The sequence below is a fragment of the Phyllobates terribilis genome, unplaced genomic scaffold (assembly GCF_046119375.1).
Source record: "Phyllobates terribilis strain yellow unplaced genomic scaffold, ASM4611937v1 Scaffold_11__3_contigs__length_659146591, whole genome shotgun sequence".
Taxonomy (NCBI): domain Eukaryota; kingdom Metazoa; phylum Chordata; class Amphibia; order Anura; family Dendrobatidae; genus Phyllobates; species Phyllobates terribilis.
In genome coordinates this window covers 150369752-150393655 of record NW_027362771.1, presented here as the reverse complement: position 1 = coordinate 150393655, position 23904 = coordinate 150369752, and the positions used below count along the sequence as shown (strand labels likewise).

The 23904-nt window shown below is 42.8% G+C and overlaps 1 protein-coding gene across 3 annotated transcripts; it reads left to right on the top strand.

The window, feature by feature from the left end:
- Positions 1-935: 935 nt before the first annotated feature.
- RXYLT1 (ribitol xylosyltransferase 1) lies at positions 936-22503 on the top strand. Of its 3 annotated transcripts, XM_073651669.1 has the most exons (7): positions 1339-1379; positions 1879-1970; positions 5118-5288; positions 7997-8099; positions 10322-10636; positions 16259-16429; positions 17630-22503. In XM_073651669.1, exons 1-7 carry the CDS (start codon positions 1354-1356, stop codon positions 18042-18044), a joined length of 1293 nt encoding a protein of 430 aa, XP_073507770.1. In that variant the 5' UTR covers positions 1339-1353; the 3' UTR covers positions 18045-22503. The 3 variants fall into 3 exon arrangements, with proteins under 3 accessions (XP_073507769.1, XP_073507771.1, XP_073507770.1); XM_073651668.1 differs by lacking the exons at positions 1339-1379; positions 1879-1970 and adding an exon at positions 936-1162; XM_073651670.1 differs by lacking the exons at positions 1339-1379; positions 1879-1970; positions 10322-10636 and adding an exon at positions 936-1162.
- The last annotated feature ends 1401 nt before the right edge of the window (positions 22504-23904 follow it).

The following is a 23904-nucleotide window of genomic DNA, read 5'->3' as shown; positions in this document are numbered from 1 at the left end:
CTGCGGTCATTACACTGAGGTAGCTATACTGCGGTCATTATACTGAGGTAGCTATACTGCGGTCATTATACTGAGGTAGCTATACTGCGGTCATTATACTGAGGTAGTCATACTGCGGTCATTATACTGAGGTAGCTATACTGCGGTCATTATACTGAGGTAGTCATACTGCGGTCATTATACTGAGGTAGCTATACTGCGGTCATTACACTGAGGTAGCTATACTGCGGTCATTATACTGAGGTAGCTATACAGCGGTCATTATACTGAGGTAGCTATACTGCGGTCATTATACTGAGGTAGTCATACTGCGGTCATTATACTGAGGTAGCTATACTGCGGTCATTATACTGAGGTAGCTATACTGCGGTCATTATACTGAGGTAGCTATACTGCGGTCATTATACTGAGGTAGCTATACAGCGGTCATTATACTGAGGTAGTCATACTGCGGTCATTATACTGAGGTAGCTATACTGCGGTCATTATACTGAGGTAGCTATACTGCGGTCATTATACTGAGGTAGCTATACTGCGGTCATTATACTGAGGTAGCTATACAGCGGTCATTATACTGAGGTAGTCATACTGCGGTCATTATACTGAGGTAGTCATACTGCGGTCATTATACTGAGGTAGCTATACTGCGGTCATTATACTGAGGTAGCTATACTGCGGTCATTATACTGAGGTAGCTATACTGCGGTCATTATACTGAGGTAGCTATACAGCGGTCATTATACTGAGGTAGTCATACTGCGGTCATTATACTGAGGTAGCTATACTGCGGTCATTATACTGAGGTAGTCATACTGCGGTCATTATACTGAGGTGAGCTCAACAGACTATTAAGGACCACCACGTGATCTCTACAGGGGAACGCACGCGCTCTACCGGCAACAGGAAGTCCGACCCCTTTATATGGCATTGTCCCAGCCCCAACCAATCAGCTTGCGGGGAGGAGGCGGAGTCACTGCTAGCACAGGAGCAGGCTATGGCGGCAGCAGCAGCATGAGATTCACCCGAAAGAAGTTCTGCTGTTATGTCCTAGTGCTCCTTTACTGCGCCTTCTCTTTCTATGCCGCCTATAATGTCTTCTTCCGTCCTCCACAAGTGTCCCGTGTGCACAGGGTAGTGAGCAAAAAGGAAACAGGCAGCAGAGGTAATAGTGTGTCTGCAGCTCTGGACGGATCGTGACGTGGACGGAAAATAGCCGATAGGGTTAACCAGTACGAGAATCGAGGAGAGTCAGGCAACCAACCACGTTAGAGCTATTATTTCCGAAAACGTAAAAATGAATGAAAGCAGTTCCCTGATTGGTCTGTGTTAATCAGCCCAGAGTGTAGCGTGCCCATGGCCGGGCCGTGGACCAGGGCGCTGTAGGTCGGAGGGGGGCGCTGTTCTTTCGCATTGTGGTATCCACAGGAGAATTTATTGTGCAGGAAGTCTATATTTTATATACACGCTGCCCAGAAACTGTGGCTCTCCTGCTGCAGCTATAGAAATGCTTTAGCCTTGTTTACTGAGGGCCTAGTGCCAGTGGTTTAGGTGGGGTTACCCTTTAAATATGGAGTATAGCTAACTATGGAGCTAGGTATAGGTCTGAAAGCTGTTACTATCTGCTGGCCTGTGGTCTTTATAACCTTGGTTGTTTAGTCCTTGCACTTAGATATATATCAGCTTAAGAAGGGCCTCGTTAGATGTAGAACCGAGCGCACAATGCTTGCAGCCTGAATCTGTATATATATATGTATGTATGTCTGTCTTATCAGCCCAAGCTGAGCCTATAAACCAAGCACAATGATTTGTCGGGGCTATATCTCCTATAGAAATCCCAGCATTAGTGTTCTATCACGGTCTCCTGTCTCCGTTCTGCAGACACAGTTGTGTAAAGGGAACCTGCTACTCGATTCCTGCTGCTCTAACCAGGGACAGCGTGACTCCGAGCCTGGCTGCACAATGGCACCCAGGTATGTTATTTTCTGAAACGCTCCAGTGTTTCCAGTATAGCATAGTTTAAGGCTGTGTGCCCACGTAGCGTTTTTGATGCGGAATTTCCGCAGCGGAAACGCTTGTAAAACGCTTGGTAATCCGCAGCCCATGGTCCCCAATGTGATTCCGCAAGTTCTATGCACATGCTGCGGATTTTTCCGCAGCGTTTAGGCTGTGTGCCCACGTAGCGTTTTTCAAGCGTATATGCTGCGGAATTTCCGCAGCGTAAACGCTTGAAAAACGCATGTATATCCGCACCCCATGGTCCCCAATGGCATTCCGCAATGTCAATGCCCATGCTGCGGATTTTTCCGCAGCGTATATGCTGCGGTCAAAAATCCGCAGCATGTTCATTGATTTTGCGGAAGCGCAGCGGAATCAATGTGCGGATGGTACCCAAGTCTGGATGAGAGGAGACTCTCATCCAGACCTGGGTACCAAAGAACCTGTAAAAAAAAGAATAAAATAAAGTTTATACTTATCTTCTGATGTTTTCCCTCCGTCGCGCTGTTGTCTGAAGGACCTGCCACGTCATTGAGTCATGTGACCCACCACATGACTCAATGACGTCACCGCAGGTCCTGCACACAACAGCGTGAGCCGCTCAAGACTCCGGACGGGGCAGAGAATGCATCAGAAGGTGAGTATAAAGTTTATTTTTTACCATTCTGAACAAGTTGTCAAGCACTTTTCCAAGTGATGCTTGGAGAAGTGCTTGATAACCCGCATGCGGAAATGCATGCAAAGACGCCTCACAAACGCTTCTACCTGGCGGGAAAGCCGCATGTAATATCCGCATGCGATTTTCCCGCCAGGGAGAAGCGTAAAAAATATGCTTCAGGTCCGCAACGTGGGCACATAGCCTAATGCTGCGTTCAAAAATCCGCAGCATGTCATTTAATTTTGCGTTTCCGCAAGCAGAATTGCCTTTGTCCAATGCATAAAAAACGCAAGGCAATTCCGCATGTGGAAAACGCGTGATAAACGCGCGAAAAATGCACGATAAACGCGTGCGGAATTCCGCATGCGTTTTTCCGGGAGAGGACTTGCAGAAATGAAGCAGAAATTTTCTGCTTCATAAATGCAACGTGGGCACATAGCCTAAAGCTCCTGCTCCCCACCGCTCCCAGTGATTGACAGGTCTCTCCCTATGTACACACATGGGAGCAACCTATCGATCAACTAGAGCAGTGATGGGAAAGGCTGGCCGGAGGTGGTGGTTGACTAGTTTCCTTTCTGCCTATATTCCATGGCTGGCTCTTCAAACTAGAGCTTTTCCGAGAGAAACATACCTAATCGTGCAGCCAGACTCTGGTTCATTCTGCATGTGGTTTAAGCAACATGAATTGGTGATAGGTTACGTGACCAAGTGGTTCAGTGCACTGTTGAGCCCATTGGTTTGGCAGCACGGGCTTGCTCGGAATGAGCACTTTCTGCTGAGAAAGCTCGAGCATCTAGAGGTGTCAATCACTGATGAGGGAGGTGGAAACATGGAACAAAGCCTTCTGGACATACCAAGGGTGCACCGAACACCTTAGCATATCTGATTAAACTTACGTTTTTGCAGAACGAAGCAGCGATTAGAACATTTAGGTCATGGCCCCACTATCCGTATTTGGTCAGTATTTTTCCTCAGGAGTAGGAGCCAAAACCAGGTGAGGAACAATCAGAGAAAAGGTAAACCACTCCTGGTTTTAGCTCCCACTCCTGAGAAAATACAGACCAAATACTGCTAGTGGGGCTGTGGCCTAAGGCTGGGGCTACATAGAGATGTTTCAGGCAACAAAAAAAAAACATGTGCAACTTGCTGTGATTTTGCTGTTAAATAAAATGGCCAAATCGGATAAGTCGCATGTGAATTGCATTGAAGTCAAGGTCAAGTGAGTCACATGCAACCAGCAACAGGAAACACAACGCTTTTGGAAACATTTGTGACTGTCGTGGTTGCCGATCACAATGCGACACCATAGAAATTATTGAATGTGATTTCACAATGCAACACTGCTCTTTGCAACCCTAATTTTAAGGTGCGATTTTTATAGTATTTAGATCACCTACAAAGCTATGTGTATAAACTCAATTTGGGCTGACAGATGCCTTTTAAAGGGACTGTCGGCACCGAATGACTGCTCAAACCAAGTACAGGCGCTCTGTGCATCACGGCAGGGCCAATCATTTAAAACCTTTTCCTCTGTTCCACCCCTGGTTTTGGCTTACAGATACTGATGTCAAATACTGACCAATAGTGATGAGCGAGTATGTTCGGTTAACCCTTTCGCCGAGTGTACTCGGCCGAGTATTTATAGCGTGCTCGGGCTTTAAGTCTTCGTCGCTCCGTGAACATGATTTGTGACTGTTTGACAGATTTAATACATGTGAGGAATGCCTGTTTTTCCAGCATTCCTCACATGTATTAAATCTGTCAAACAGTTGCAAATCATGTTCACGGAGCCACGAAAACTTAAAACCCGAGCATTCTATAAATACTCGGTGCTCGGCCGAGTATTCTTAGCGAAAGGGTTAACCGAACATACTCGCTCATCACTACTGACCAACACGCAACATGTACACGTGGCCTAACAGAAAATTCTCCATTTATTCATGCGGCAGCCCTGGTTCCTTCACTGTGCGGATCAGTGGACACCCATCGTAGAAATAGATGTGGGTTCCACCTCTGAATGCTGCACCATTCAGGCCATGTTCCTAAATAGCTGCATTTTTTTTTGTTAAAAAGATCTGTATTCAAGCATAGCGGATGTGATTTTGAGAAAACTCATGCCCACATAGCATTTAAAGACGCAGTTGAACTGTATGTTTTGTTGCACTTTACTCTGTAGGCTTCTATAGAGGATGAAAAAACAATTGCATTTTAAGTGCAGAATGCCAGGAACACGTTTAAATGAATAATGTATAAAAAGGGGGGAAAAAAAGCACAAAGGAATGCAATATTAGAGCAGATTGCTTTTGTATATTTTGATGCAGACACCTGAAAAAAACTCTGTTTTCACGCTTGGGAGCATGTCGTCAGACATTTATGGGAAATGTCTGTGATAGGATAATTCCTTCTATAGGGTTATTCCGAACAGGATAACCCCTGTTTCTCTAAATGCAATCTTTCTTGTCAGGGTCTCTCTATTTTGGAAACGAGCAATGGAATCCTTGGGAAGAAGATGAAAAGGGACATAAGGGCTCACGATTGCAAAAAGTAGAAAATAACTGGAAAGATCTATTTAACCAGAACTCCCATCAAGAACAAGCAGAACTCCAGGTGCAAATCTGGGGCAAAGCTGCTATTGGTAAGTGATGGCCCAAAAATGCTGTTCTCTTAATTTCACACAATGTGGATGAAGATGATGACATTCTCTATTTTTTTTTACATCTGTATAACTGCTCTATGTACTCTTATGGGTTTGTAATGTATAAAAAAAAAAATCTGGATATATGTATACAGCGGGTGAACTAAGAATTGAACATGTCACCAATTTTCTAAGTAAATATATTTCTAAAGGTGCTATTGATATGAAATTATCACCAGATGTCTGTAACAACCCATCCAATCCACATAGGCAAAGAGATCAAATCATAGATGTCCATAAATTATGTGTAACTCACCCTGCAAGACTTTATTGCTGAGCAAAAAGCATGTTCAGGTGCGTTTAAAGATTGCTCTGCAACATTTAAGCCTGTGAAATACTGGGTGGATATATTCTGGTAAGATGAGACACAAATTGAACCCTTTGGATTCTATAATACCATATTTGGAGGCCAAAATGCATTGCATATCACCATAAAAACACCATACCAACAGTGAAGTTTGGAGGTGGGAACATCATGGTGTGGTGTGCATACAGCACTGGCAAACTTCATATACTTGAAGGAAGGATAAATGGACAAATGTATTTTCTTGGGAAAATATCTGCTGCCATCTTCCAGGATGATGCAGATGAAACAAGGGTGGACATTTCAGCAAGACAATGATTTCAAACACACAGCCAGAAAAACGCAGTTGGTTTCAGAGAAAGAAAATAAAGCTGCTAGAATGGTTGGGTCAATTACCTGACCAAAATCCAATATAAAATTTATGGAAGGAAGGAACTAAAGCTTACAGTTGATAGAAGGAGCTCACGAGACCTTCAGGATTTGAAGAGTGTGTGGAAGAATGGGCCAAAATCACACCTGAGCAATGCATGTGACTAGTTTCTCCATACAGGAGGCGTCTTGAACCTGTCATCACCAACACATGCTTTTGTATGAAGTATTAAATACATTTCAGTAAGTGTTCAATACCTTTTCCCTGTGTCATTTCTCATTATTAAATATAACTTAATTTATGGACATCTATGGTTTGATTTCTTTTCCTGTGTAGATTAGATGGATTGTTACCGACATCTGGTGAGAATTTCCTGTCAATATCTCCTTTAGAAATGTATTCACTTAGAAACTTGGTGACGTATTTCAGCCACTTATTAAACCACTTATTAAATCTGACAGGGCACACCTGTGAAGTGAAAACCATTTCCGGTGACTATCTCTTGAAGCTCATCAAGAGAGTGCCAAGAGCGTGCAAAGCAGTCATCAAAGCAAAAGGTGGCTACTTTGAAGAACCTAGAATATAAGACATATTTTCAGTTGTTTCACACTTTTTTGTGAAGTATATAATTCCACATGTGTTAATTCATAGTTTTGATGCCTTCAGTGTGAATGTACAATTTTCATAGTCATGAAAATACAGAAAAATCTTTAAATGAGGTGTGTCCAAACTTTGTGTCTGTACTGTATGGTATGGCTGAGATGGGCCATATGTTCTAGGAGCTTTCTCATTGTAAATATTCATTAGTGAATTCTTGCAGCTATCTTTTTGTCCCTGCAGCCTTGGCCTGGATACATTCTGACATTTCTTAGTAACATGCTGCCAACAGTTGTCATATCTACCCATATTGTGGTAAAATACTGATGCATAGTGTCGGCCCATCCCGTGTGAATGTACAATTTTCATAGTCAAGAAAATACAGAAAAATCTTTAAATGAGAAGGTGTGTCCAAACTTTTGGTCTGTACTGTATATTAGCCTCCATGTGATCGTGGCTCATATATATAGTGAGACGACATGGTTTTCCTAAACGGTCTTTGAAATGCACCGTCAGTAAACATTTACCGTTTGGCGGTCGTTGACTAGCCTTTTACACAGGCAGACCAAAGTAAATGATGTGCTCTGAGTGAGATCGGTAGATCAGTCAGTGCACGTAGGCTGCCATTGTTCTCAGCAGTAGTCCTGTTTACAGAGGTGATAAGCAATTGAAAACAATGATATTTTGCGCTGCATAAAAGATCACTTCACCCAATGAACGAGCATTTTGCATGTTCATCAGGTGTTTGGCAGTCTGTTTACGCTGAAAGATTATCGTGAACATTAAGAACGCTCGTTCATCTTTCAGCGTAAATGCAGCTAGTCTCAGGCTTGAAACTCTACATTCACTCATCCGTGAGAAACAGACCTCTCTATTTCTCAGGTGTCAATCCTAGTTTCATCTATGTTGAATCCTAGTTGCGTTTGTTTTTTTTTCACTGAATGAGTGTTGTGTCTTTGTTTCCTGCCAATAAAAAGAGCCCTGCCACATGTTTTACTCAAACTTTTCAATAAGTAACATCCACGAGATACAAATGCAAATCTGAAGCCTTCAAATTTGTATCTGTATTTCATGGATCCCAATGGACCTTAATGGCCGATTCTCATCCGCAAACACAGATCAGAATAGGATATGCTCCAAGTCTAATAGATCTCACACATGGATTCTTGTTTTTCACAGTTCTGTACATGAATCCATGAAACTCTGTGAGTCTGTGTGCTGCCCGTGAAAAAAAACAGCACACAGATGTATCATGCAGATTTGTAAATGCAGCTTAACAGTTACTTAGGAAACCAGATCCACAAAAAGAGGGATGCCACACTGCGAAATGAAAGTGTGATCTGTAGTGCTTAACTGTTTTTCTGTTATTTTCTTCAGGGCATTACTTGTGGCAGCATATATTGGAAGGACCTCTTGAACCTGTTGATTATACTGCTCATTGGAGGGAGGGCAAGCTCAAAACTGGAAGAACAGATATCAGGTATTATACTCTGATACTTCCCAGGAGGTCACAGTACTGTTTTATAAGAAGCCTAGCTAACTGTAGTACCAGACAACCATGTAAAGGGATTTATGTTCTCCTCATGTTTGCGTGGGTTTCCTGTGGGTTCTCTGATTACCACCCACACTCCAAAGACATACTGATAGGAAATCCTGATTGTGAGTCCTAATGTGGACAGTAAGGCTATGTGCCCACGATGCAGAAATGCTCTGGATTTTTTCCTGAGCGTTTCTGCATCTCCCTGGCAGAAAAAAACGTATGCAGATTGTACATGCGTTTTTCCTGCCAGGGACATGCGGATGTGAAGCGTTCTTCACATGCATTTCCGTATGCGGGTTGACAAGTCCTTTCCAAGCGATTTTTAGCATCACTTGGAAAGTGCTTGTCAACTTGGTCACAATATATAAATCCATGCAAACGACCTAAAGAATGGTTAAAAATAAAAAATCTATGCTTGCCTTCCGATGGCCCCTGCTGTTTTGATTCCCTCCGTCCCGGCTGCCGGCAGCGGTAGACTGAAGGACCTGCCGACGTCAGCGTCGCATGACCTGTCACATGACTATGACCTCAGCGCAGGTCCTTCAGTCCATCGCGAAATGCTGGCAATCACAGACAAGGAGACCGGGGGCCGCCAGAAGGTAAATATAATCTTTATTTTTTATTTTATTCTTTTTTTTTACAGTTTTCTATGGTACCCAGGTCCGGAGGAGAGTCTCCTCTCGACCTGGGTACCATCTGCACATTGGAACGCGTGTATTCCGCATGTCCTTATCTAGAGAAGCGGAATGCAAGCGTTCTAATGCAAGTCAATGGCGGCGAAAATGCAGCACTTCCGCAAAATAATTGGTAGTGCTGCATTTTTTTCCGCAGTGGAAATTTCCGCAGCATGTGCACAGCACATGTGGATTATCATTGGGGAACATGGTAGTCCTTCTACCATGCGCTTTTTAAGCGTTTCTGCAGCTTTTTTGCCGCTGTGGAAATGCTTAAAAAAACGCATCGTGGGCACACAGCCTAATCATGAAGTCTGTAAAGTGCTGTGGAAATTTAGGTTGCCCTAGTAGTGGACAACAACTTTAATGTTTTCCCCCGTTAAAACTAAAACACTTATTCCCACCTGCGGTGCTGGCACCGTTCCAATGGTGTCGGCATTCGCGCTTCCAGGGCACATGTGACGCCTGCGCCCAATCAGCGCTTGTGTCACTGTCCCTTCCATCCGGACGTATAAAATCAAGAGGAAATGAGCGGCCAGCGCAGCTCTAACCTCTTGATTACTTATACGTCCGAAGGCGGGAACAGTGACACCAGCGCTGATTGGGAGCAGGCGTCACATGACGCAACAGCATTGCATGAGACCCAGGAGAGTGAGTGCCAACTAGAACGGCGCCAGCATCGGAGGTGAGTATAGGTGTATTATTTTAATGGGGCAAACATTTGTATTGAGAAGGGGAAGTCCTAGTAGTGGACAACAACTTTAATGTTTCCATATAAGTGGGTAATATATTCGGTTTGCAGAAGTGGGCAATATTTTTGGGTCCCTGAAAGCAAAGTGTAAACATGTTCACCCCTTAAAAAAAAAAAAAAAAAAAAAGCATAGATTTGATTGAGCAATACTTTTCCATAAGTAAACAGATAAAAATGTTTCTGCATTTTTGATGGTGCATTTACTCTACACCTGGCTTTACTTTTTCACCATTGCTGTACTTAATCTCAGCAACCAGATCCTACGCTGTTGTTCGGTGGTCTGCGTCTATGCACAACATTTGGGGGCTCTGATGCTTTTCTGTTGTGGTCAGCATTATTTTTTAAGTAATTTATGCTTCATTACTTGCTTTGCGTGATTGACCAGATGGACTAGCCTGTTCTTTCCATGCACATCAGTGCATCTTGGGCAAGAATGGCCCTATCACCAGTTCTCCGCTTGTCTTTCCTTGGACCACATTTGCTAGGTATTACAAGACCTACCAAATGTCGAACCCCAACTGATTTATAAGGTGATGGCATACTATAACAGTAAACTCACGTTACAGGATAGGAATACCCGTTTCATGTTAATTTTTATAGGACAGTGGAAAACCATTTTAACATCAGTACCACTGATAGTTGCATTAGGATCAGGCTTTGAAACATCTATGGCAGACCTCCTTGATTTTTTTTTTTTTTTTTTTTTTTTTTTTTTTCGTTTCATCCTTTTTCTCTAGCTTCATCACTGGCCCCGCAGTTGTTCCAGGTTACTTTTCAGTGGAAGCCCAGAATGTAGTTCTTATTCTCAATGGCAGAGAACAAGCAAAGATTTCTTTTGCCACTCAATGGCTTCAGTACACACAGACTCTGATTGAAAATCATAAACTCCGACATGTTGCTGTAGTGCTGCTAGGAAGTGAGCAATGCAACAATGACTGGATCCTTCCCTATTTGAAGAAGAACAGAGGTATTGTGGAGGTTCTCTACCTTGTCTATGACAGTACATGGATTAATGAGGAAGATGTCTACCAATGGCCGCTAGGAGTGGCCACGTAAGTTTTTATTCTTTTAATACCTCTCATAATATAAAATATGAATGGATAATACTGTCTAACCCCTTAACCCCCGAGGGTGGTTTGCATGTTAATGACCAGGCCAATTTTTATCGTTCTGATCACTGTCACTTTATGAGGTAATTACTCTGGAACGCTTCAACGGATCCCCCTGATTCTGAGATTTTTTTTTGTGACATATTGTACTTCATGATAGTGGTGAAATTTATTTGATAGAACTGGCGTTTATTAGTGAAAAAAATCTAAAATTTGACAAAAATGTAGCAATTTTCCAACTTTGAATTTTCATGACCTTAAATCAGAGAGATGTCACACAAAATAGTTAAAAAATGACTGTCCACATGTCTACTTTACATCAGCACAATTTTTTTTTTTGTTTGGAAGTTATAAGGGTTAAAAGTTGAACAGCAATTTCTAATTTTTACAACAAAATTTACAAATCCATTTTTTAGGGACCACATCACATTTGAAGCGACTTTGAGGGATCTATATGACAGAAAATACCCAAAAGTGACACCATTCTAAAAACTGCACCCCTCAAGGTGCTCAAAACCACATTCAAGAAGTTTATTAACCCTTGAGGTGATTCACATGAATTTTTAAAATGTGGAAGAAAACAATGAACATTTAACTTTTTTTCACAAAAATGTTACTTTAGACCTAATTTTATTTTATTTTCGCAAGGGTAACAGGAAAAAATGGACCCCAAAATTTGTTGTGAAATTTCTCCTGAGCACGCCCCATATGATGTAGGGGAAAACCACTGTTTGGGCGCACGGCAGAGCTCGGATGGGAAGGAGCGCCATTTGACTTTTTGAATGTAAAATTTGCTTGAATAATTAACGGATGCCATGTCGCGTTTGGGGAGCCCCTGATGTGCCTAAACAGTGCAAACCTCCCACAAGTGACCCCATTTTGGAAACTAGACCCCTTAAGGAACTTATCTAGATGTGTGGTGAGCACTTTGAAAAGTTTATAACATAGAGCTGTGAAAATAAAAAAAATAATTTTTGTGGAAAAAAAGATCTTTTAGTCCCAATTTTTTTATTTTCACAAGGGTAACAGGAAAAATTAGATCCCACAAGTTGTACAATTTCTCCTGAGTACGCCAATACCTCATATGTGGTCGAAAACTACTTTTGAGGCACAGTGCAAAGCTCAGAAGGGAAGAAGCGCCATATTGGAGGTCATATCTTGCTGAGCTGGTTTAACGGTGCCATGCCACACTGGCAGAGCCCCTAAGGTGCCAGAACAGCAGAACTCTTCCCCCCCCCCCCCCCCCCATAAGAGACCCCATTTCACACTAGGAATTGGGTTGAAATGGCACCAAAATTTGTCACACAATTTTTGCTGAATGTAGAAATACTCCATATGTGGTTGTACAGTACTGCTTGGCCACACGTCGAGACTCAGGTGGGATGGAGCGCTGTCTGCCTCCTGGAGCGCAGATTTACCTAGAATAGTATGCACATTCCATATACACAGCTCCTATGTTATTCTGATGAAACCCCCGATGGATCCATTCACTATAATGAGGCAGCAGAGTTAGGCCTCTTTCACATGCCAGACACATACACACACACACACACACACACACACAGACCCATTCAAATGAATGGGTCTGTGCACGTCAGTGTGTTTCCACGGACATTGTGTCCGTGGGCAAAACACATTGGCATGTCCATTTTTTTTTTTTTTTTTTTTGCGCTGCACAGGCTGCAAAATTTCCCACACGGATGAGACTCAGATGACATCCATGTGTCATCAGTGTGACGCATATCGGCGCCTGGGAATCTGTGTACAGTTAACGCTGTTCCCAAGTGCTGGGTGCTGAACGCTGCCCTCATCATCTTCCCCTGCTTGTGCTTTCATCAGCGTGAGCAAGGGACAATGATGAGACTAGTATTCTGCTCTCGCTGTGTTCTGGTATAAAAATAAGAATAAAATTTAAAATCCTTTTATTCACTTGTCCGAAGATGTCCCTCGCTGTAATCGACCTGACTGCTCACGCCGAGGTGCCTGGGAAGAATGACTCACTGCAACGAGCGTGCCCCTGACCAGCTCTAAGCTCAGTGAGTGACAGGACACCGCTCGCTGAGCGCAGATCCGTGGCCCGCTTGCTGGAGCGAGTCATTTTCCCTGTCTCATCGGCGTGAGCAGTCAGATGGGGGACATCTTCGGACAGGTGAGTATAAGGATTTTTTAATTTTATTCTTATTCTTACACCAGGACACAGCAGGAGCAGAATACTACTCTCAACATTGTCCGTTGCTTGCGCTGATGCGGCACAGCTGTCCGAATCAGCTGACGCCGGGCGAGCACGATCACCATGTCGAAATAATACGTACCTGGTCCATAAGGCACAGGGACGTATTATTACATATAACGTCAGAAAGGGGTTAAAGAGTAACAGTCTATTTAATTTTTTTTTTCTTGTTTATATACATCAATATATGTGCAAACAAGGAACTTTGTAATATATGTTATTAGAGAAATCTGCTTCTTTCTCCTCCTGGAGCGATCTTTCATTCTCAAAATTGTGAACTTATGGGTAAAATCAGTCTTAAGTTAATACAGCCGTCCCCATTACTGAGATAGGAGATGATAGTTGGTGCTCCATAAAGTTCTACAAAGAACTGTAACTGTCATTTCAGGAGAACTTGCATTAGAATGTCTGTCTCTAGCTGCTCTCCTTCCTCTCTCCATAGAGTTTAAAAAGCACCCACCTCCTATCTCTGAAATGTGAAAATCAGTCTTCACTGAATCGAGATTTTACCCATGAATTGAGAGTGAATGATCAGTCCAGGAGGTGAAAGAAGTGGATTTTTCAGAATAAGATATATATACTTCTACTATATATAATATACACTGCTCAAAAAAAATAGAGAACACTTAAACAATATAACTCCAAGTAAATCAAACTGTCTACTTAGGAAGCAACACTGATTGACAATCAATTTCACATGCTGTTGTGCAAATGGAATAGACAATAGATGGAAAGTATTGGCAATTATCAAGACACACGCAATAAAGGAGTGGTTCTGCAGGTGGGGACCACAGACCACATCTCAGTACCAATGCTTTCTGGCTGATGTTTTGGTCACTTTTGAATGTTGGTTGTGCTTTCACACTCGTGGCAGCATGAGATGGACTCTACAACCCACAGAAGTTGCTCAGGTAGTGCAGCTCATCCCGGATGGCACATCAATGTGAGCTGTGGCAAGGCGGTTTGCTGTGTCTGTCAGCGTAGTGTCCAGAGGCTGGAGGCGCTACCAGGAGACAGGCCAGTACACCAGGAGATGTGGAGGGGGCCGTAGGAGGGCAACAACCAAGCAGCAGGACCGCTACCTCCGCCTTTGTGCAAGGAGGAACAGGAGGAGCACTGCCAGAGCCCTGCAAAATGACCTCCAGCAGGCCACAAATGTGCATGTGTCTGCCCAAACGGTTAGAAAGCGACTCCATGAGAGTGGTATGAGGACCCGACGTCCACAGATGGGGGTTGTTCTCACAGCCCAACACTGTGCAGGACTCTTGGCATTTGCCACAGAACAGGATTGGCAAAGTCGCCCTGTGCTCTTCACCGATGAAAGCAGGTTCACACTGAGCACATGTGACAGACGTGACAGAGTCTGAAGACGCCGTGGAGAGCGATCTGCTGCCTGCAACATCCTTCAGCATGACCGGTTTGGCAGTGCGTCAGTAATGGTGTGGGGTGGCATTTCTTTGGAGGGCCGCACAGCCCTCCCATGTGCTCGCCAGAGGTAGCGTGACTGCCATTAGGTACCAAGATGAGATCCTCAGACCCCTTGTGAGACCATATGCTGGTGCGGTTGGCCCTGGGTTCCTCCTAATGCAGGACAATGCCCGACCTCATGTGGCTGGAGTGTGTCAGCAGTTCCTACAAGATGAAGGCATTGAAGCTATGGACTGGCCCGCCCGTTCCCCAGACCTGAATCCGATTGCGCACATCTGGGACATTATGTCTCGCTCCATCCACCAACGTCACGTTGCACCACAGACTGTCCAGGAGTTGGCGGATGCTTTAGTCCAGGTATGGGAGGAGATCCCACAGGAGACCATCCGCAACCTCATCAGGAGCATGCCCAGGCGTTGTAGGGAGGTCATACAGGCACGTGGAGGCCACACACAATACTGAGCCTCATTTTGACTTGTTTTTAGGACATTACATCAAAGTTGGATCAGCCTGTAGTGTGTTTTTCCACTTTAATTTTGGGGGGACTCCAAATCCAGGCCTCCATTGGTTAATAAATTTGGTTTTGTGTGATTTTGTTAGCACTTTCAACTTTGTACAGAACAAAGTATTCAATGAGAATATTTCATTCATTCAGATCTAGGATGTGTTATTTGAGTGTTCCCTTTATTTTTTTTGAGCAGTGTATTTCTCTGATAAGATATATTACAAAGTTGCCTGTTTTTGTGTGGACTATTGATTTCTGAACTAAAAAATTACAACAATGGTTACTTTTTAACCGCTTCCAGGCCACCTATGGACTTTAAACATCCACGCGGTCCTAGTCTATAGTGACATCCTAATATGTCACCGTATAAACAAGCATTTTGTACACCGTAATAGAAAGTGCTGACTGTGCTTTCTCTTCCATACCACGGTCATGTAATCGTTGTGCATAGGGAAGGAACAGGAGCTGCTGGGTCTAGACTAGAATTAACTAGACTGCTCTGCTATGTAGGCAGGAGGCTGCACTTCCCTTGTAAATGGGGCAAATATACCAGCCACAGTTACAAGAGAAATAAGATGAAAATTTAAATATTTCGATGCCGCCCCCCCCCCCCCCCCCGCGCCAAAAAAAAAAAAGGTCTTTTATAACCTTACGGGTGGCACGATGTGTAAAATAAATGAAAAATACAATTAAAAAATTAACTGGCAAATAAATAAAAAAAATGCCACTGTCCATCCAAATTGCTGTTAATAGTCCCATCCCGATAAAAATATATATATTTAATCAATAAAAATAATTGTAATACACTAGGTAATACATTTTTTAAATGTATTTTTGTGGTCCTAAAAAGTGGGAATATGGAGACTTATTTCTCTTATTGTGTTTCTCATATCAGTAAAGAAAAAAAATCACAAAAAAAAGATGCAATACTTGCTTGAATATCCGAACGTGAAGACATTTTACAGGTCTTTTAAACTACATGTGTGAAAAAAAATGACGAAAATATGCCTGGACAGGAAAGGTGTATTAATGGCTGGTTTTGAACTGGTTAAAGAGATTGTCTCATGAAAACAAGTCTTTTTAGGGCAAGTTGACATTGTAGGGGAGTTTGGATCAAAGAGCCCAGAGAACTATTTATCAAAATGACCCCATATAATGCTACATTTTCCTTCTACATAGGTAAGAAGTTAAAAAGGGTCTGGAGAGGAGGGTATACCCAGTAACATGCGGTAATTGGTGTAGTTGGGATACCAGTGGCGCACAATTGCGACTATAACGGGGTTCACGGGGTTCACAATTGCGACTATAACGGGGTTCAGGTATTGCAGATCCAATCTACTTTTATAAAATTCATACAAACTTTCTTGATATCCCTTTTTCACAATTTGTTTTTTTTCTTCAGATATAGAAACTTTCCAGTCATTGAACCAAGTTGGTCTCTGGTTCATGATTCACGGCCATACTTGTGCAACTTTTTAGGGACTGTATATGGCAACTCATCTAGAGAGATTCTTATGGAGGTTATAAGGAAAGAGGGTCTTGACCAGTTCTGTTGGATCTCATCTAGGAATGAGTAAGTATTGTTCCTCTTACAGACTCTGAACAACCCCCCTTTCTTGCGGTCTCTTCCCCCAATGATGAGCTGATCACGGAGAAGGGGTGTGAGGTACTGCTCGAACTTATAAATTGTAGCTGCTTATATTGGTACAATGTCTACATTAAAGGGGACTGAAGTATCGCACTGTGCCCCCTGAAAGCCATGGGTGTCTCTCTAATATATGGTCATGCTGTCAAATGGGAGAGACTTCCAGAGTAGCTGCCCTATGGCTCACATAGAATGCATAGAAGGGGGGTGTACACAGAGGACAGCTCTTACAATATCTTACTGCCTTTCCCATTCAAATAAGTTTTAAGGCTGTGTTCACATGGCAGCAATCATGCTGCGGCTGAACAACATAACAGCCTTATACCTTTGCAATCTTTCCACGGTTTCCCTGCACTGTCATTTAATCGTGCAGCGAAACAGCTGTTTCACCTGCAAGACCATGAAACCAATCGAAATGATGGCCCTGCTCTTTTGCAGATGAAACTACTATATATCTGCTAGATGAGATAAGCCATCTCCCTACAGGGAAACAGTGGAACAATCGCAACGACACAGTACTGTTGCAGTTTTCAGCAGGGCTGTGGAGTCTGTAAGCCAAACCTCCGACTCGGACTCCTCAATTTCCATGCCACCAACTCCAACTCCGTCTCCACGACTGACTCCCTCATACATGGCTCATGTTTAAGTGATAAATTTACTGTAGCACAGATTCATCTCAGCTAAAAGTCTAGACCCTTAGATCAGGAATAGGACAGACATTTATAGGACATTTCATAACTTTCCCAAATTCTTATGAAAAAATATTCCCCACAAACTGCATTGAACTACTGTACCCAATTTATTATATATTGTCGGAGTCGGTCCATTTTATACCGATTCCGACTCCACCAAAATGGACTGCGACTCCACGACTCTGACTACACAGCCCTGGTTTTCAGTTGCAGTATGAACGCAGCCTAAATCTTTGAAGATTTGCCAAGCATCTGATAATAATGCCAAACTTTAAAATTCAGAGGACATGTACATGTAATCTGTAAGGAAATAGTGGGGACAAAAGGGGTAGCAATTTATTTATCTTCTGTTCAGTATATCACCTTATATTAGGGGGCTACACAGGTAAAACATAAATAGGGCCCTGTACAGTAAACTGTAATTGTGTTTTGACAGGTGGCAACCACAAGAGACTAATGAGAGCTACAAGAGCTATCATGACGCACTGTTACAGAGCGACCTAACATTGAGCCCAGTGGGGGTAAACACGGAGTGCTACCGAATCTATGAGGCCTGCTCCTATGGCTCTGTTCCTGTAGTAGAAGATGTGATGACACATGGAAATTGTGGAAACTCGTCTGTTTACAGTAACGCGCCTTTGCAAATACTGAAGTCTTATGGCGCTCCATTTATTTTTATCAAATCCTGGAAAGAACTTCCTGCCATTTTAAACCAGGAAAAAAATATGAGCTTACAAGAGAAGATTCAAAGGAGAAAAAAGATACTAGAATGGTACCGACAATTCAAATTAAAACTGAAACACAAGTTTATAGAAACTCTACAAAAGACCTTTCTCCATAAGGAAAAATGAAACACTGGGAATGCTCTAGCAACCACTAGATTTATTTATGAGAATGGTTTGAAAGTGCTTCTACTTAACAGATTCTGTACTTTTACCATGCACTTGTATAAATACACTGCTCAAAAAAATAAAGGGAACACTCAAATAACACATCCTAGATCTGAATGAATGAAATATTCTCATTGAATACTTTGTTCTGTACAAAGTTGAATGTGCTGACAACAAAATCACACAATAATCATCAATGGAAATCAAATTTATTAACCATTGGAGGCCTGGATTTGGAGTCACCCCCAAAATTAAAGTGGAAAAACACACTACAGGCTTATCCAACTTTGATGTAATGTCCTTCAAACAAGTCAAAATGAGGCTCAATATTGTGTGTGGCCTCCACGTGCCTGTATGACCTCCCTACAATGCCTGGGCATGCTCCTGATGAGGTTGCGGATGGTCTCCTGTGGGATCTCCTCCCAGACCTGGACTAAAGCATCCGCCAACTCCTGGACAGTCTGTGGTGCAACGTGACGTTGGTGGATGGAGCACATCTGGGACATCATGTCTCGCTCCATCGGATTCAGGTCTGGGAATGGGCGGGCCAGTCCATAGCTTCAATGCCTTCATCTTGCAGGTACTGCTGACACATGACGTCTGGCATTGTCTTGCATTAGAACGAACCCAGGGCCAACCGCATCGGCATATGGTCTCACAAGGGGTCTGAGGATCTCTTCTCGGTACCTAATGGCAGTCAGGCTACCTCTCGCGAGCACATGGAGGGCTGTGCGGCCCTCCAAAGAAATGCCACCCCACACCATTACTGACCCACTGCCAAACCGGTCATGCTGAAGGATGTTGCAGGCAGCAGATCGCTCTCCACGGCGTCTCCAGACTCTGTCACATGTGCTCAGTGTGAACCTGCTTTCATCTGTGAAGAGCACAGGGCGCCAGTGGCAACTTTGCCAATCCTGGTGTTCTGTGGCAAATGCCAAGCGTCCTGCACGGTGTTGGGCTGTGAGCACAACCCCCATCTGTGGACCCTCTTACCACCCTCATGGAGTCGGTTTCTAACCGTTTGTGCAGACACATGCACATTTGTGGCCTGCTGGAGGTCATTTTGCAGGGCTCTGGCAGTGCTCCTCCTGTTCCTCCTTGCACAAAGGCGGAGGTAGCGGTCCTGCTGCTGGGTTGTTGCCCTCCTACGGCCCCCTCCACGTCTCCTGATGTACTGGCCTGTCTCCTGGTAGCGCCTCCAGCCTCTGGACACTACGCTGACAGACACAGCAAACCGCCTTGCCACAGCTCGCATTGATGTGCCATCCGGGATGAGCTGCACTACCTGAGCAACTTCTGTGGGTTGTAGAGTCCATCTCATGCTGCCACGAGTGTGAAAGCACAACCAACATTCAAAAGTGACCAAAACATCAGCCAGAAAGCATTGGTACTGAGATGTGGTCTGTGGTCCCCATCTGCAGAATCACTCCTTTATTGAGGGTGTCTTGATAATTGCCAATACTTTCCATCTATTGTCTATTCCATTTGCACAACAGCATGTGAAATTGATTGTCAATCAGTGTTGCTTCCTAAGTAGACAGTTTGATTTACTTGGAGTTATATTGTTTAAGTGTTCTCTTTATTTTTTTGAGCAGTGTATTAATATTTTGCACCTCTTTTAGTATGCAAATTGCCTTTTCAGAGAGGAAGAGGACTATAACTCTATAGCACCACCTGTTGGACAATAAGCTTCCTTACCTTGGCATGCCAGAGCCGGTATGTCACTCTCCACAAGGAGAAACATTACCCCTTAGACCTCATTTCAGAGCCTCTCATCTAGCCAAATCAGTTCTCCTACTTTGCACTGACGAGGGTCAACAGCCCAAAACACCGTGTCTGCAAATGGAGATTCTGATTTGGCTTTTATCTTAAGTCATAACGATATAAGACTAGTTAAAGGGTCGATTGTGACTTGTAGGATTGCTGCTTCCAACAGGTGGTGCTATAGAGTTCAAGTCCTCTTCATCTCTGAAGTGGTAATTTGCATATTAAATTTCCCAGAGGAGCATTGCACAGCGAATAAGCCTTCTTACCTTGGCATGCGAGAGCCGGGATGTCACTCTCCACATGGAGAAACGTTACCCCTTGCACCTCTTTACTGAAGTTTATAGGTATAGTGCACACACAAGCTTCGGTGTACGCAACTCGTACATGTACTGCTGGACGGAGGTGCGTCTTTATGTAGTCACAGTCCTCAAAGTCTCTGGTCCTCAAGATGAGACTTTGAGGACACATAAAATATTACAAATATTTAAATATTATAAGTGTATTCATATTAGAAGAAAAAGTTAAATCTACCGAGTTACTTTAAGGAGGCCAATAATGTGTTAGATGTTTTGAGCCTCAGAAAAAGTTGCATGCTATTTTTCTAGTATGATATTAGTGTCACTGTGGACAAAATTAAAATATACTTAGGCCATACTGTGTCTTTATGCGTATTACTTTTTTTTATTGATCAGAAGATGGAAAAACTCAACATACATCCTTTTCAAAGAGAATCCTTTACCAAGGCAAGCCCCTGAAACTAAGAAAATCTTTGACGCTTGTGTCCTTGACATCCCAAACTCCTGTTTAGGAACAATGTAGTGGTTATGTGCTCATCTCCTTCTTCCACAGTTGTTATGGTTGTAATTAAATGGCCTGGTGTCAAGCCAAGATGGAGACACTATTTTTACATAAGAGGGGTGTTCAGTAAATTATTTACCCACACGTTCTGTCAATGTGAGGTCTCATTCACACATCCGTGTTTAAACACATATGTGAAACAGTGGTACTGGTGTTAATCAGTGTTGAGCATCAGAGTGCCCATTTTTACCATCCGTATTTATCCGTGTGTCTGTTTTTTCTGTCAGTATGTCATCAATGTTTTTCATAGCGCGATAAAGAAATAAATTACAAATCTTCTTCAGTACACGGATGTCATCCATGTGCTGTGCCTGTTTTTTCATGGACCAATAGACTTATATTGACCTTTTTTATCCGTGCTGCTGGAAAAAAACTGACATATCTCTGAGACGGTCTGTGAAAAACATGAACATGTGAACAGCAGCATAGATTATAATGGTTAAGTGTTGTATCCATGAAAAAACCGGATACAACACGTATGTGCAACACGAACGTCTGAATGAGGCCTTAGAGAGCTGAGCTTTTTTGTGCATGTTGAGACATATCTGGACATGACACACAGAAGTTCAGTCTGATGCGCTCGAATTGACAGGATGGTAAGTGCAGCACAGTGCAGCTCTAGAAAGAAAGTGAGAGATTTGGAGCTTCTTTCTGTAAATTCCTTACAAAGGAAGAAAAGCCTACAGAAATCTATGAAAGGGTGATTGCTGTATATTGTGATGATGCCCCTTCCTACTACCAAGTAAAATTTTGGGCCAAGCAGTTTAAATTGGTTAGGGAATCAACTGAAAATGACCCCAGTTCAGGGTGATCTGTCGAAGCATCTTTAGAGGAAATGTGCTGTAAAGTGGAGGCCATGATTTTGGAAGATCGTTGGGTCAAAGTCGGTGTTATAGCTTATGAATTAGGCATTTCAGTTGACAGTTTCCAGTATCATTCATTAAGTTTTGATTATGTGAATTCATTAAGTTTTGATGATGTCCGAGGTTGCCACGAACGTTGTCGCCAGCAATTAGCCAAGAGAATTTAGACATGCTTAGAGAAAATCCAGGAAACTCCTATTCTCAAATTATTACAGTTGATGAAACATGGGTGAAACACCATGATCTCAGGACCAAACAAGAGTCCATGCAATGGAAACTCAAGGGATCACCAACTCTAAAGAAATTTCTTGTCCAGCAGTCAGCTAGAAAGATTAAGGCAATAGTGTTTTGAGGTACAGAAGGCATTTTATTACTAGAATTCATGCCACACAAGACAATTACTGAAGACATCTATGCCTGAACAATAAAGGCATTACGTGAAGTAATAAAAAAGAAATGCCGTGGAAAGTTGTCGGCAGGTGTGTTGCTGCATCACGACAATGCGCCTGTTCACAAGTCTTGCAGATCACAAGATGTTATCAAGGAAAACGACTTCATGGAGTTTACCATCTACTCTGTCCAGACCTGGCTACCAGTGATTACTTTCTATTTTGGAATCTGAAGAAATTTCTGCATGGGAAACAATTTCTAGATGATAATACAGTCAAAGAGGCAGTTGCAGGGTTCTTGCAGCAGCAAGAAGTCTCCTTGTATTCTGAAGGCATGCGATCACTGGAGGCGAAGTGGAATAAGTGTGATGAAGTCAAGGGGTGATTACATTAAAAAGTAGGTACAATTTTCTCTGAAAAGTTTGTTTTCATATTCAGGTAGATAAACTATTGAACACCCCTCATATTTGGCCACCACTGTCATGAATGAAAAAGTCTAATTGCTATTATACCCTCAATAAAGTGTATTTTGTGAAATCATAATACCACTTGAAGTTACATTTAATTATTGCAACATATTTACTTGTCATCTATGTATATATATAATGTTGTAAAGCTGTTGGTGCACATTAAAATAAGCTTTATGTGGGCATACACATGGGCATTCGATTGAACACGATCTCTCTCAATTCCACCATACCAATGCACACTCGGTATGACTAAGTGTGTGTATATATATATATTCTGTATGGTGAGAGGAGTGTAAGCAACTGCTAGACACCCCTGGTGACTTATGGCTCTGCACAAATTGATTGGAGGTTTAATTTAAATTGCTTGGTCCTTCTCTCCACTTACATCATCAGGGAAAGTCTTAAGGAGTCCATAAACATTAGATGGTCCGTCATTCCTGATGAAATTGTCAGACTTTCCAACTTTAATGTGTATGGGTTTCTTAACTGTGGCATGTTGAAATTTTTCATTTTCACTAGCTATAAAATGTATTTATTTTTATAACTGTTTTGTGTCATATGGTAAAATTTAATTCCGGGGAAAATTATATTTTTATTTTTTAACTAAAGTGGTATAATATGATGTGACACTTAAAGAGATGCACTCACATTCATGACTTTTACACAAAGTTTAGGCCACTATATCTAGATGGCAATTGAATGAAGAGGTGGTCATGCAGGTGTGCAATGTTTTCTATTTACGTTTTTAAGAGTTATTAATATAGGTGGGGGTCCTAGAGGACACCGTAGCTGTCAGACGTTCATTGTGTATTCTGTGGACTTGCCTTAAATAACCTCTATAAGGCCGAGTTCAGATAGACAGACATATTTCATGGTCCATGTATGTACTGACCACATGTCTCCTGACCCAAACTTAATCCCTGATATATGCCTATGAGGTTGTAGGTTCAGGTCCTGAGACCCATGGTCAGTCCGGGCATTGCAGTCTGTATATATGGGCTGTGAAATATGTCTGTCTGAACCCAGCCTTAAAGAGGTTGTCCACTACTTTTACATTGATGCCCTATCCTCAGGATAGGGCATCATTGTCTGATCGGCTGGGGTCTGACACCCGGCACCCCTGCTGATCACTTGTTATCGGCTGCGGCCACCAGCCGGAAATACCTACTTACTGAGCTTGGCTATCTACTTGTAGTGGCCACAGCGGGGTACTGCACATCCGCCTCCTATTGAATTGAATAGGAGGCAGATGTGCAGTAACAAGCTCCGGCCACTAGAAGTAGACAGCCAAGCTCAGTAAGTATGTACTTCCGGCCGTCGCCACAGATAACAGCTGATCGGCAGGGGTGCCGGGTGTCGGACCCTGGCCGATCAGACATTGATGCCCTATCCTAAGGATAGGGCATCAATGTAAAAGTAGTGGACTACTTCTTTAACACTATATTTTTGCATCAAGTGAATAAGAAAAAAAATC